Source organism: Dasypus novemcinctus, chromosome 14, assembly GCF_030445035.2.
Source record: "Dasypus novemcinctus isolate mDasNov1 chromosome 14, mDasNov1.1.hap2, whole genome shotgun sequence".
NCBI lineage: Eukaryota > Metazoa > Chordata > Mammalia > Cingulata > Dasypodidae > Dasypus > Dasypus novemcinctus.
This window is the reverse complement of record NC_080686.1, coordinates 83,943,126-83,959,011: the sequence shown is the minus strand read 5'-3', so window position 1 is coordinate 83,959,011 and position 15,886 is coordinate 83,943,126. Positions and strand designations below refer to the sequence as shown.

At 39.1% G+C, this 15,886-nt stretch overlaps 1 protein-coding gene across 3 annotated transcripts in view; it reads right to left on the bottom strand.

Moving 5' to 3' along the window:
• COL14A1 (collagen type XIV alpha 1 chain) overlaps positions 1-15,886 on the bottom strand; it is a 202,674-nt gene that overhangs the window by 70,438 nt on the left and 116,350 nt on the right. For all 3 annotated transcript variants that reach the window (XM_004480742.5, XM_004480745.5, XM_004480744.5), the window contains exons 25-33: positions 15,068-15,124; positions 11,817-11,956; positions 10,198-10,321; positions 9,854-9,997; positions 9,180-9,344; positions 8,580-8,618; positions 8,294-8,432; positions 4,276-4,418; positions 4,009-4,118 (exon numbers count right to left, since the gene is read on the bottom strand). In XM_004480742.5, coding sequence (XP_004480799.1) covers positions 4,009-4,118; positions 4,276-4,418; positions 8,294-8,432; positions 8,580-8,618; positions 9,180-9,344; positions 9,854-9,997; positions 10,198-10,321; positions 11,817-11,956; positions 15,068-15,124 — 1,061 coding nt within the window. The remainder of the gene's footprint in view (positions 1-4,008; positions 4,119-4,275; positions 4,419-8,293; positions 8,433-8,579; positions 8,619-9,179; positions 9,345-9,853; positions 9,998-10,197; positions 10,322-11,816; positions 11,957-15,067; positions 15,125-15,886) is intronic.

The following is a 15,886-nucleotide window of genomic DNA, read 5'->3' as shown; positions in this document are numbered from 1 at the left end:
CTGATTTTGTTCAACCTTCATATTTGCTTCATTGTTGCATAAGAGCAGAAAACATGAATTTATACTAATTTTTATTTAATGTTTTATCTATTTAAGTTACATACTGAAAAAAATATATAAGTCAATGATGGGGGCATGTAGCAGTTTGATATAGTTATGAATTCCAAAAATAGATATTGGATTATGTTTGTAATCTGGTCTATTACTGAGCATGATTGAGTTATGATTAGGGCTTTAATTGGGCCATGTCATTAGGGCATTGAGTCTCCACCCCTTGATGGGTGGGGACTCACAGATAAAAGGCATGACAAAGGACAGAGTAGGAGCTTTTGATGTGAGGGTTTTTGATGTTGGAGTTTTGCTGTTGGAATTTGATGCTTCAACCTTAACCTGGAGTCCTGGGCAGTAAGCTCACAGAGGAAAAAGAAGCCTGCCCCAGGAAGAAGCAAGCCCTGGAAAGAAAGGAACCTTGAACCCAGAGAGAAGCAAGACCCTGAAAGGTAAGAACCCAGGAAGCCTGAACCCTCACAGCAACCATCTTGCTCCAACATGTGGAAATAGACTTTGGTAAGGGAAGTAACTTATGCTTTATGGCCTGGTATCTGTAAGCTCCCACCCCAAATAAATACCCTTTATAAAAATCAACCCATTTCTGGTATTTTGTATCAGCCTTCCTTTGGCTGACTAATACAGGGTATATAGGAGTTAAGCATTACCCAAGAAGGGAAATGCTGCTGGAGTAAATGCCCCATATTCTTCATTTTTTATTAAAAGCTCTTATGATCATTTAGAGGGGTATAACTTAAATTTTGTGTATCTTTCAGCCTTGAAATACTTTGCACTATTAACAAATCACAGAAATTGTCATGCTGAGTGCTAAGAAAATCTTGCATATAATTACCATACTTTAAGAACTATTAGGAAGTGGACTTGGCTCAATGGATAAAGCGTCCACCTACCACATGGGAGGTCCAGGGTTCAAACCCAGGGCCTCCTTGACCCATGTGGAGCTGACCCATGCGCAGCGCTGAAGCACGCAAGGAGTGCCATGCCACGCAGGGGTGGCCCCTGCGTAGGGGAGCCCCATGCACAAGGAGTGTGCCCCATAAGGAGAGCCGCCCTGTGCGAAAGAAAGTCCAGCCTGCCCAGGAGTCATGCCGCACACACAGAGCGCTGATACAGCAAGATGACACAGCAACAACAAAAAAAGAGACAGATTGCTGGTGCCACTGACAAGAACACAAGCGGACACAGAAGAACACACAGTGAATGGACAGAGAGAGCAGACAATGGGGGCAAGGGGGAGAGAAATAAACAAAAAATAAATCTTTAAAAAAAAAGAACTATTAACTTGCAAGGTGATATTCACATTTAAAGAAACACCTTTTCCCTTTATAATAAGGAGACATTGAAAAGTTGTAAAAGATATTTTTCTTCCTTGATTTTGTTTATGGTTCCATTTATATAATTATTAATTCTTTGAAATAAACCTTGGGCTACACTTCATATCCAAATAGTAAAATTAAAGCCTACTGAAAATCAATGACATTAAGCTATAATAAAAGTCTATGAATATGGGAAGCAGACTTGGCTCAATGGATGGGGTGTCTGCCTACCACATGGGTGGTTCAAACCCAGGGCCTCCCTGACCCATGTGGAGCTGGCCCATGAACAGTGCTGCTGAGTGCAAGGAGTGCCCTGCCATGCAGGGGTGTCCCCCGTGTAGGGGAGCCCCATGTGTGGGGAGTGTGCCCCGTAGGGAGAGCCGCCCAGCGCGAAAGAAAATCCAGCCTGCCCAGGAGTGGCCCAGAACGCATGGAGAGCTGATGCAGCGGGATGACAGGACAAGAAGAGACACAGACTCCCATACCGCTGACAAGAATAGAAGCTGACACAGAAGAATGCACAGTGAATGGACACAGAGAGCACACAATTGGAGGGGGGAAGGGAGGGGAGAGAAAAAGAAAGTCTGAACAAAAAGAATTTGATCTCTATAAATTGAATTTGCACTGAAATTTTCCATTAATATATCCATTTTAAATAGTTTGTTACATAGTAAGCCTTTTCTTTATTTTTTTGTTTGGCTGTTTGGTTTTGCTAACATTTAACAAAGTGGAAGAAGAACTTTGAAAACATTTGTGAAATAAACAAGGCACATAAGCACAAATATTGTATACTATTATTTGTAAGAGATAACTAGAAATAGAAAATTTGCAGAAAGGGAAAGCAGATTAGAGGTTACCAGAGGGGTAGGAAGATGGGGCAAGAGGGAGAGTTTGTAAATTAAAAAAAAATTTTTTTTTTAAAGAGGAACCCGATGAGTATAAATAACAGTAAGTTAGAAGATCTGCTAATAGAACCATTTTGAACCTTAAACTAATAAATCTACACCTGCCTCTCATGTGCATTTCAAATGCCTTGTACTTCTGTTGTACGTCCTAATAAATAAAAAATAAACCAATAACATTTTTGTTATGCAATGCTCCTATGCAATTATGGTACTCAAAATCCCAGAAAATAGTAAAGGTATACAAATAAGATTGATTTCATCATATTGTAGGTAAGAAGACAGAAGTCATGATGATGACTATTTTGCAGCATCCCTTTTCTCACTCTAATCTGGTGGGAAGGGCCTGAGAAGGAGGCTAGGCTTTTCCTAGAAGTACCTTGTAAATGCTCTGCAGTCTTGGGGCTGCAGACCTTAAAATCCCAGATCACTGGGGTTATCAGCTGAGCACAGGGGAAAGAGTAGATGTTGGAAGAAGCATATCCACCCCAGTCATCACTAGAACTAATTACGTCTGAAATGTGGAATGCTACAGAGTAGCATTCTATCACAAGTGTTAAGTTATTAAAATGAGGAGAACTGAAGTCATGTTTCACGTATTTTCCCCCCAGGGTGACTATTTTATCATGACAGAAATAGGGTGAACTTGCATATATATAAAACTATAAATGCAATCATTTAAAGATGATTGTAGCACTTTGATATTATTCGTGTATTCCAAAAAAGGTATCAATTATGTTTGTAAACTGGTCTGTTACTCTGGGCATGATACCCTTTGATTGATTAAATTCAAAGGTTTTACATTTACTTGATTAAATCAAGATTAGGGCTAAGCTTTGATTCAACCATGTCAGTAGGGTGTGACTCACGGTTAAGTCCCCACCCCTTGGTGGGCTGATGAAAAACAGACACTCACTCAAGAAGACACACGGAAGAAGACATGGAAGAGGAGAGAACTTGGGTCATTTCAGTCCTGCCATGTGACAGAATGGAGAAGGCTCAAACAGCTAAAGCCCATGGAAGAGAGACGAACCCTATGCTAGCCTACAGCTGAGATCAGAAGCTGGGCTCATGGAACCTTAAGAGGAAGAAGGAAGGAGAGACCAGACAGAGGTCACCCGCCATCTTGCTTCACACGTGGCAACAGATTTTGGTAAGGAAGTAACCTTGAGTTGGACTCTTTAGGACCTTGTAACTATAAGCTTCTACCCCAAATAAATACCCTTTATAAAAGTCAATGGATTTCTGGTACTTTGCACTAGTACCCTTTTGGCTAGCTAATACAATGATTCATTTTACATTTACATTTTAAGATGATTCAGCTGATTGCACTTTTATTTATGGCTGAAGCTGTGGCCAGGTAGACCAGTAATCCTTCTATATACAAATGTAGCAAACAAATGCTGTTAAAACTGTCTGCTTAGTAATATTGTACCCTCCACTGTATTTTTCCTCAAAGTAGGACCACTTTTGACAAAATCACCTGTGCTGCTTGCTAATTACATACCTTTCAGGGTCCCATCTCAGAACTACCAAATCAGAATCTCTGGGCATTGATAACAAGCCCCACAGATAAGTCCTACCCCCACTTACATTTGAGATCCAAAATTCTATGGAATTCTTTTACATCAAAGTTTGTGCCCTGGCACCAATATATCCCTATGTTGCTTTGCCCAACAGCAAACAGAATAAAGTACTTATGTATACAAGGCATTACTAACCTTGTGAAAACTTCCATAGAAAACTTTCCTAATTTCAGGTCCTTCAAAAGTAGCAGTTTGAAAATCCCCACTGTAGTCATAGTTAAAATATGTCAGGGTTTTCCCACCATCTGTTCAAACAAAGAAAACATTTTAGAAAGAATTAAAATGGGCAAGTTATTTTTCTAAAATCCAACTTTTCAAGAGTGAAAATGACATACCCAGGGTTTTGAAATGTATTTAGAACAAAGGAAAAATGAAAAACATTATGTAAATAAATATACTTACTATCTAAAATGACCCCAACCAATGGGTCTGAATTTTTATTTAAGATCTCCCAAAGAGCAAATGGCTCCTCTGGAGTGTCAGGAAGAATTCGGAATAGAAAACTGATTGTGTAGTCAGAGGGCAATCCTTCTGGATGCAAGTACCTGAGAGTGGAGAGAAAATCAGATTTTATTGTATCCCACCTCAAGAAGTTATTAACAGAACTATAAAACAAGTACATATTGATTTTACAAGATTTGGAATCACAGAAAAGAATAACAGAGTTTATTAATCCCACCCAGCATTGCCTTTGTTTTGGGGTGATACATTTCCCTTCCACCTTTAAAGAATGCATGCATTTGTACAATTTACACCATTGTGTCTCTTTTTCCTTAGCAGCATCCAATAATATTTTCCATTTTCTTAAAACATTTTTAAGAGTATGATATTTAATGCCTACAAAATCTTCTCTTGTTTGGCTCCTCCATAAGCTATCTAACCAGCCACTTACTGGTGAACATTTAAGTAGTTTCAGAATTTTAGTGTTATAAATAATGCTTATTTGAAACCTTTTTGGAAAACTTAACTTAGGACCTTGTTACTTTCTACCCCATGTTGTAGTTAATTACATTCCTGTCTGCGGTGTCTATGGTAGATGCTGTGATGCCTTTTTGGATCTGCCTTCAAGAATTAAGAACAGGCGGCGGACTTGGCCCAGTGGTTGGGGCATCCGTCTACCACATGGGAGGTCCGCGGTTCAAACCCCAGGCCTCCTTGACCCGTGTGGAGCTGGCCCATGTGCAGTGCTGATGTGTGCAAGGCGCGTAGGGGAGCCCCATGCGCAAGGAGTGCACCCCATAAGGAGAGCCACTCAGCGCAAAAGAAAGTGCAGTGTGCCCAGGAATGGGGCCGCACACATGGAGAGCTGACACAGCAAGATGACGCAAAAAAAGAAACACAGATTCCTGCACAGCTGACAGCAACAGAAGCAGACAAAGAAGAACACACAGCAAATAGACGCAGAGAACAGACAACCGGGGTGAGGGGGGGAAGGGGAGAGAAATAAATAAATAAATCTTAAAAAAAAAAAAGAATTAACATATTACCCCTGCTGTTGGCAGTGCTGTCCATACACAGCTCTCAACTACCAGGCCCCTTTAGCAACTGCCTCAGCTGAGAGCGCTGCCTCTCTCCAGGGCACACCACCGTCCCTCCAGGGACAGTTCTGCCGGGTTATTTTCAGAACTCATTGTAGGGTCAGCTGAGGCTTTCATAGAAACAGCGTCACAGCCCAACATCTCCCGTTTGCCCATTCCTGCTTCCTTCTCTTCTTTTCCACAAGGGCATTCCCTCATCAAGCTCCTGCGCACTAATCTTATTCACCTCTGAATCTGCTTCCTGGGAAAGCCAGCCTGCTGCACTATCTTATCTTTCTTTCTAACAACTAAGCTGATCACTTATTTACTTTTTAAATCTCCCGGAGCAACCATCAGAGCCCTTTACATACAGCAGAAGCACCACGAAGGGTTATTAACTACATGGATAAATTTGTGAATGTGAGAATTTAGCATGAATTTGAAAATGAATGATTTGCATAGATAAAATAAATACTTCATTCATTCATTTATCTGTTAATTCATTCCTTCATTCAACAAATATTTGAGTGTCTAATATACACCAGACATTTTCATAGACATTTGGGATCTATCAGTGAATAAAAATGATAAGGATCCCTGTCCTTGCAGCACTTTAAATTCCAGCAGGGTGTTAGAAGGTACTAAGTGCCAGGAAAAGCAAAAAAAAAAAAAAAAATTGAGCAGCATAATGATGCCTGGGAAGGCTGGCAGGGGATCATGCTGCAATTTTAATTGAAGTCGTCAGGGTTGGCTTCAATTAGAAGGTTCATTGAGAAGATTCTTTGGGCAAAGGTTCTTTGATTATGTTTATATTTGACCAAAAACTTAAGCAGGGGACTTGGTATCTTAATTGGAGGGTACTGAAAGGAAAGGTATTTCTGGTGAGGGAACAGCCAATTCAAAGACACCAAGGCGGTGCACGGTTAGTGTGTTAAAATGTCCGTTAGACACTCAAGAAGAGATGCCTAATAGACAGTTGGATATGCAAGGGTAGGCTTTGGTAAGTAGGTATGAACGGAACATACACATTTGGGAATCCGTGGCATCTAGATGCTGCTTAAAGCCACGAGACTGAAAAGATCACAATGGAGTGGGTGCAGATAAAGACCAAGGGATCAGAGAGCAGGGTCTGGTCCTTCCCACAAGAAGAGGTAGAGGAGAAAAGGAACCAGCACTGCAAAGGAACAGCCAGAAATGCAGGAAGCAACTCTGGAAAGTGTGACCCAGAGGCCAAGTGAGGAAAGTGAGCCCAGGAAGCTGGGTGATCAGCTATGATGGATGAAGTAAGGTGAGGGCTGGGAGTGGATGAATGGGTTTCACACGGTGGCGGGCGTTGCTGATGCGATGAGCAACAGTGGAGCAGTAGAAGGTTTTCCCTTTGGCAATTCTCATTTTTGGCTAGGCTTCTAGGAATGATGATTCAAATACACATTTCAATATGCATTTAAATAGACAGTGTGGTAAACACCTGCCAAAAGGGAACATCAGATTTTTGTTTTCTCTAAAACCATGTATATTCTGTGGGTCAGAAGCATTTATAACAATTTCCTAGAAAATGAAGCTAGACCTGAAAAAAACAAATATTTTAAATTATTAGAAGAGGTCTACTATGTCATATATTATCCCCAATAATAAAGCAAAACAAAAGAGCTTGGGTAGCACTGTAGCAGGCTGGAATTTAATAAACAATATTTCAGAAGAAGATAGAAAAATACCTTTTTTTATAAATTGGAAAAATGAATTTAATACTCATACTATCACTCCTAATTTTCATGTCCATGTATGCAGTTTATCAAAATTTGAACACTCTGAAATGTTTCACATAAAATTCTAAAGGTATTTCAGACAAATGCAAATGTTAAATTGTAACATAAAGTAGCAGATGACATCTTGAAAGATAATCCTTTAACCTGGGATTTCTCTACCTGCAATGTCAAGAAACTCTGGAGTTTGCAGAATTACTGTAAATGGCCTCAGGAATCCCCATGTACACTGGACTGTCAATAAACCAGCTAATGAGATTTTTATATAAACCTGCTACTACTGTTTAAGCATTATAGAGGTGCCGTTGTGACTTTTCAAAGATAAAAACCATTTGAATGCATGGCACTGTGTTTAATGGTTCAGGGCGTGGTCTCTGGGGTGCCAATCCCTGCATTGGCACTTAAGAAACTATGATCTCACTCAAGTCATTTAACTTCTCTGTGCTTCAGTCGGGCATATAACAGTATTGCATAAGTATTAACTTTATATATTTAATCGTATATTTTCTCAGGTCAACAGTATTATGGTTAACATTATGTGCCAACTTGTCCAGGTTATGGTGTCCAGTTGTTTGGTCAGGCAAACATCAGCCTGATTGTTACTGAAAGAATATTTCATAGATGGATCTATAGACAACTGATTGCATAAAAGATCAACACAGGAAAGCAATAAGGGGCACCTTCTCATCCATTTAGTTGGAGGGTTTAACGCCAGGACTGAGGATTTCAGAAGGCAGAATCAAGAACTCCTATCTCTACTTGACCCAGGCAGCATCTCCTGGGGAATTTAACCTCACCTTCATTGAGTTCTCCAACTTGGGGCCTGCCCTATGGAATTTGAACTTGCCAGTCCCCAGGGTCACATGAGCCAATTCCTATAATAAACCGTATATATACTTTCTGTCAGTTCTGTGGTTCCATGTCTCTGGCGAGTCCTGACCAGCACAAACAGTTACTAAAGTTCAGCTAACATTAGGTGTAAGTCCGGTGTTTTGAAAGAGAGGAATTTATATCATCTGCTCTAAACATGATGGAAAATCCTACCCAGAACTATTATGGCATATTTTGAGTTGACATACCTTTCACATTGAAATATAATAAACAAACGATATGCTTCAATAGCTTCTAATGGAAACATACCTGGTTGGCTGGGAAACCAGGGCATCTTTGTGAAGCTGATAACATGGATACACATTGAAGGTACCAGGTTCCATAGAAACGCCTTCCAGAGATGAAAAATCCTTTTCAACCAAACCAAACATTTCCATCATCTTAAACCCTAAATAGCCAATAAGGAGAGAAAAAGAATAAACATGCACTTTAGGATTTTTAATTTCAAGTTTATTCTATTAAGGATAACACAACTGCACCCTAAATGGGATTCATGTAATATATTTATATTTGGAATAATTGTCATAACACATACCTGCAATATCACTGCCATCCTTGTGCACCAGTGGGCAGGCTGGAAAACAAAACAAAACAAAACCCTAATTTAGAGATGTTTCCAAACATAGTCTTTTCCCATTCTGAGCACAGGAAACTAAAATAATCTTTCCGGAAGCCAACTGTTGAGGAATCCAAACCAGATGTGGAGATGGTTTTCTGTGGTCTCCCAAATATTAAAATGTCTGAACTGCTCCTATTACAACCACTGGGCCACAGATTCCTTCTCCTCTTCTGAGTCCATTAAAGTGATGGCACTCAGTCACTTGAGCGTGTGTGTTGGGGAAAGTCTCGCTTGTAACGTGTTACCCTGATAAGCATTCTTAATACATTTCTGAAAGCTAGTTGCTTCCTCAGATGCCCTTTTCATTAGGGAAATTCTCTATCAACCTAAAATTCTAAAGTAGGGGGAGGGAAGACTATATAATTTCCATATGTTCCAAACTATAAACCTTAATGTCTGCATAACAAGCAACTCTGCAACTCAATATTCCTTCCTCCGACCAAGATGGGATTCATTATTTGGCCAGAACTAAATATTTCAGCCTTTAAGCAACTTGAATAAGTACAAAGAACTTACTCGCTGATGCGGTTTCACAGACAAAAGTAATCAACTCATCTTCAATTTTCTTAAAGGCATCAAAGTCATCCACAAAGAAGACGTGACGTGCACTGGGCTTACTGCCAATGCTAACCAACTCTGAGTAATCTGCATCTGCCACTCCGACTGCAAAAATGCTATAGCCTGTGGTGGAAGGGGTACAGATTTCTGATTCCTTTAAATCACACAGAATACAAATAATTCAATGTAAGTTAAATCCAAATATTTAGTGTGAGTTGGTCAGGGTACAAAATTCATATACAGTTCATTAGAATTCTATATGTATTTATTCCATTATAAGAGAGCTATTCCATTAATGCCCAAAGAACTTTTCCATTTTAAAGAAACTCAAGACCAATGCTTCAAATAGTGCTTGAGACAAAATAATTCCCACTTGAATAACATCTTTATATTTTCCATAGACATTGTCCATTTTATATATGTTTACAAAAGGAGAAGCTGGGAATTGAACTTGGGACCTTGTACATGTGAAGCATGAGCTCAACCACTGAGCTACACCGGCTCCTGTCCATTTAATAACAAGAATGATTTAGAAACAATTAAGCTAGCCCTTTGTAGCCCATAAATTTGGATTTAGAAAACAGCAATACTTATTATCAGTAACCACTATTGCACCTATCTGTAAAACTTACCATCTGATTGCATGTCCCTGGAAATTTTGTTCACATCATCTTGTGACCTCCCATCAGTTATAACCACTATAACCTTTGGGATGCCTCTTCGTGTACCTGATTCTGCAGTAAATAAGGTATCTCGGACATGCTTGATTGCTTTTCCTGAAATAAAGTAAATTAATAGTTCAATTTTACTCCCTCCTTTTTCGTTTTGCTGGGAAGAGGAGAGTAGGATTATGGTTCTAAAAGGAATCTAAAAACGTAAAAAAATTGAAGTTACTATGCCTCAAAAAGAGGTCATTTCAGTAATTACCAATAATTAATTACTTTGTGCCTTTGCTAGGAGGCTTTTTTGTTCTTACCTGTTTTTGTATTTCCTCCTTTGTATGAAATATGTTTAATTGCATTAAGAAGAGACTCCTTAGTTTCATAAGCATTTAGTTTAAATTCTGTTCTGGGGTCATCAGTGAACTGAACCATTGCTACCTGGAGAGAGAAGGTATATTTGTTTGTTTGGTTTTTGTTTTTTAATTGAGGTGAAATTCACATAAAATAAAAGTGATCATTTTAAAGTGAACAATTTAGTGGCATTGAGTACATTCACTGTGAAGTGCCACCACCACCTTTATCTAGTTACAAAATATTTTTATCATCTCAAAAGAAAACCCCATATCCATCAAGCAGTGGCTACCCACTCCTCCTTCCCCCAGCCCTGACAACCATTAATCTGTGTTCTGCCTTCATGGATTTACCTATTTGGGATATTTAACACAATGGAACAGACAACATGTGACCTTTTGTGTCTGGTTTCTTTCATTCAGCATAATGTGTTTGAGGTTCACCTATGGTATAACATATATCAGTACTTCATTTCTTTTGATGGCCATCATCCTAGTGCAAGTCACCACAACTGCTATCACCAGACCAGCAGACTAGCCTCCTAACTGGTCTCTCTGCTTCCACTTTACCTCCTATTATCTATGCTCGTCAAAGTAGTCAGAACAATCTTTTTTGAAAAGGAAATCAGATCTTGTCTTTCCTCTCCTTACAACGTGCCAGTGGCTTCCCATTGCCTTAAGGATGATGCCCCAATACCTTTATTAGCCTACAAGATCTAAGATGATCAGGTATTTGCCTACCTCCCTCCACCTCTTTCCTCACCCCCATCCTCTAATGCATTACAATCTACAATAATTGCAGGTTTCTGAACCTTCCAAACTCATTCTCCCCTTAGCCCTTTGCACATACTATCTTCTGTCTGGAAATTGTACTCTCAGATCTTCTGTGCATCACTCTCGTATCAGTGCACAAGACACCTCTTCAGAAAGGCCTTCATGACACTAAACCACATCACTCTTCTTTGCATAGCACATGTCTGTACGTTGTGAATTTTCTTGTTTCCTTGTTTATATTGGTCTCCCTCTCTTCTCCTCCACCAGCCTTTAAAAATGTCAGCTCCATGAAATCAGTGATATTGTCTCTGATATTGTGTCTGTCAGATATCCCCTCCATCTAGTATGATATCTGGCTACAACATATTCTCAATAAACAGTTGTTGAATAAAGAAATTAGTTTCATATTCCCGTTGAACTACACTAACTAGTGAACATGTCTCTCTCCCTTTCAATATTTTAATGTCCTTGAGGACAGGGAAAATATTGTATGTAACTTCAAAGGAGACACTCTACCCTAGTATATAAAAGAGACATTCCCTGACATGGCCATTATACCTTGTCTTGGTTTGCTCAACTTGACAGCTGTTAGGGATGAACCTCCTTTCAAGTTCTACCAGGCACCAGTAAGCTATTTCCAAATCCAGTCTCATCTATTCCCTCAAGTGGGGTTAGATGCAATCATTATAGTTCTTTACCAATCTCCCCCAACAAGTAGCCATTATAAGACTTGATAACAAAACAAAATAAAATAAATCATTTTTGAATGCATAGAATGAATCAATGAATAATGGATCTATTAGCCTTACTTGAGTTCCATCTGATCCAATCTTGTCCAGGGCTCCAACAGTGCTGTACAAGAAGTTAATGATCTTATTGAAATTGTCATCTCCAATACTCCATGATCCATCTACCATGAACACCAGATCTGCCTTGGCAGCTTTACATACTGAAGATTAAGAATCAATTAAGAATCAGAGATAAGGGTAAAATATAATAGTTATTAAACTAACAAGTAATCAGAGATGGCGTTTTTCTCTGGTAACTAAAGCTCTTTCCCAAAGGGAAGGTAAAAACATGTTAAAGCTCACATTCTAAGCTCTTGCTCATGATACTTTCTGACCATCATTTCTCTCTTAGAACCAAGGTTTCTATTCAGGAATAAGAAGCCTAAATTGGATATGTGGAAAGAGAGAGAGAAAAAAAAATCCACAAATGTCAGCCTCAAAGAATAGAAATGGGACTAAAGGGATTTGGTGAGGCAAGCATCAGCAAATGCTCTCCAGTGCATACTGACTAGAAGGAAGACCAAGCTATCACTGTGCACTCTGTCCTCTGCTTATTGAATTAGTAAGTCAACCTCAGAGACATTCAACTTCAGAAGGCTTGTAACACAAGGCATGCAGATTAATCTACACCACCATATGTATTTGCATGGAAGCCATAAGCAATCTTTAACTCCAGGATTGCCCATAATTATATCTATGTCCATCTGCCACCCACTGATAAATGTTCAAGAAATGTGCACTAATGTTAGTCCAGGAAAACTATCATTAGTAGGTTTTACTGATATTGACACAAACAAACAAGCAAAAACCATGCCAACAAAACCCTATTCCATTAAAAACAATGTAGGGAGTAAAAACAAGGGTATTTTTGGAACTTGGGAATTGTCCTGATTATACTGCAATGACAGATACAGGCCATTGTATATCTTGTCATAACTTACAAAGTTGTGCAGGAGAGTGTGTAGACTATAATTTAAACTATAAGCCATGCTTAGTGGCAATGCTCCAAAATGTGTTCATCAATTGTAACAAATGGCCCACACTAATGAAGGATGTTGTTAATGTGAGAAAACATGGGAGAGGTAGGGAGTAAGGCATATGGGAATCCGCTATTTTTTAATTTTTTTATGTAACATTTCTGTAATCTAAGTCTCTTTAAAAAATAAATAACAAGTGTGTATATGTATATAAAAGCAATTTAGGGAGTGGATGTGGGTCAAGCATTGAGTGCCCACTTCCCACGCAGGAGATCCTGGGCTCCATTCCCAGTGCCTCCTGAAAAGACAAAAAAACAAACAAGCAAAAAACAAATGATAAAACCATCTCAAGGGAAGCTGACGTGACTCAGTGGCTGGGCGCCAGCTTCCTACAAACGAGGTCCCAGGTTTAATCCCCAGCCCTTGGTACCTCAAAAAACAAAACAAAAAACAATTTAAAAGTCCCTATCATGCTGTTTCAGATTAGATTAGTGTAGATCACTGTGGTTGACTATTTTTCTGATGAAGCAAATAATCTTTTAATCTTAGGCCAGTTGCACACAAATATTCTATGAAATAACTTGCCTTTCTTCTTTCTTTAAAAAACAAAATTAAAAATAAAACTTCACTTTATCAGTACTGAATTATATATTTGAGTGTGGTTAAAAGAGGAAATTTGAGGTTGTACATATGTTACTAGAAAAAAATTAAAAAACAAACACAGGACTGTACAACATAAACAGTTTAGAAAAACATTCTTTCATGAATTACAAAAAATGTCCCATACTATATGGGAACTCAGTATTTTATGCATTATTTTTTTATAAACTACAATTTCCCTAATTTAAAAAATCTCACTTGGTTTTTATTAAGTAAATTTCATGCCTCAAAGCCCTTTGTAACATAAGATAAACAATCTCCCAGTGAGATAATACTCTAGGGATCTCAAATGTGTGGGATATAAAATACGAGTGTTCTGAAGTTTCTTCTTGTACTTTTCAACATTTGTATAGTAACTATTTTCTTTAAAATACACCGAGAACAAATGGAGCCTGAAATGAGCTAGGCATTCCAGTTGTGAAATAGGCAGATGACAGAATAAAGAGTTTAGCATTCCAGGTAGAAAGAACAGCGATACAAAATGCAGGACAACATGAGACACTGAGGGACCCTGAGTGTACAGTTTTGCCGTGGAAAGTCTGAAAGAAGGGAGGGTAACCTGATGAAATCTATGTTGGAGAAAAGTAACTGGTGCAGTGGGGATGACAGATTAGAGGAAGAAGAGGATAAAGGTAGGACAAAGAAGGTTGTATTGGAAGAGTTTGTCCATTCTTCACACATTTTTAAGTGACTGTTGCATACCAGGGCTAGCACAAAAAAATAAGTTGTACCTGCCTTATGGGAGTATAAAGTCAATGGGCTCAGCTACTGCCAAGAGTGAAAGACCGAGGAAAAGAAGAGGCAATGAGGAACTCTAAGAAAGCTCAACCTCCTTCCTAGCCTGGCACGCAAAGTCATTAATGACCAAACTACTTTGCAGCATTATTTCCCAGATCATTTTACTGTCACAAATTAGCTTACTGTTCTTTCTTGGTGGACATTTACCACTCTGATATTTTCAATGATCTAAATATAAAGTAGTTCTGTGAGGAAATCTATCCTTTGTGTACAGTTTACTACTAAGTATGTATTTTTAGAGAAGAGCCTATCAGATTTGATAAGCATTCATAACAAGGAGAAAAAGAAGTAGCATAGGGAAGTGAATGTGGATCAAGTGATAGAGCTTCTACCTACCATATGAGTTTGATCCCTGGGGCCTCCTGGTGAAAAAGAAGAAGAGAAAGTGTGCCTGCACAACAAGCCAGTGCCCGCACGAGAGCCTGTGTGGGGTGCCAGTGCCCACGTGAGTGCCCGCGTGGTAGCCAGTGTCCTGTGCAAGTGAGTCACGCAGCACGATGATGATGCATCAAAAGAGAGAAAAGAGTCAAGGTGAAGCATAGCAGAAACCAGGAACAGAGGTGGCACAACTGACAGGGAAACTGTCTCCCCATCAGAGGTCTCCAGGATCGAATCTCGGTAAATCCTAGAGGAGAGAAAATGAGAAGAGAAGACGACACAGACAGCAAAAACAGCAGGGTGGGAGGAGGGGAAGGGGGGAGAACTAAATAGATAAATTAAAAAAAAAAAAAAGAGGTAGCATAATAAATATCTTTTATTAATCCCATGGTTTATAAATGAACAAACAAAACCAGTACAAATCCTAAACTTAAAATCACTTTTGTATTATTCTTTTACCTTCTTTTGCTGGTGGAATGGTTGGGGGGAAAGTTGGCGGTTGAGTAGGTGGTGCTTCTGTATAGGAGAGGGAAAAAGAACATCAATTAGCCATCTCATCTGTAGGGAAGAGAGGTAGGGTCATGGTATAATAACTTCTTGGAATAATCAATGATTTTGATAAGTGACCTCTTTGAGAATTTAGTGACTACTATAAACCAGTCACAGCCTGTGAAAACTGGCTGCTTTTACCCCCTCATTCTCATTCTCATTCTCATTCTCAGTCACAAAATGCCATTTTGCTACAATTCCATTCACCCAGCAGGAGTCAGTGCAATCAAACTGTCAACTTCGAAGTGGCTCTAATGTTGATTTAAGGCAGGAATCCTGCCAGATTACTTCAGATTTAGTCTCCGACTGCTTTTGCACATACAATAAACTTCCTTTCCATTCTGTCTAAGGACTGACCATCAATCCTTGTTTAATAGCTTCTCCCCTCCCCTCTCCCATCCTGCACTCCCCAGGATGATTTAGAGTTGTTCGCCAGTGGAATTGTATTCACTCTTGATTCTGCTCAGATTGTATCTGGAAAATGTCTTTTATTTCTGAGGATCAAATGGAAATATTGGCAGGCTAGAGTGTGCTCAGGTCAGGTCAACCTGGATGATGAGGAATGATTTTGTTAAAAGATCTGGGGATGAGGAGCCCAGAGCAGTGTTTCTCATACCAGTTCATGTGGAAGTTATGGTGTCATTAAGTAAACATCATAAAATATCATTTTATGAAGTATTCATTTCTTTTTCCTATCTGACTCTAAAGAGCCAAGAATAAACTACAAAA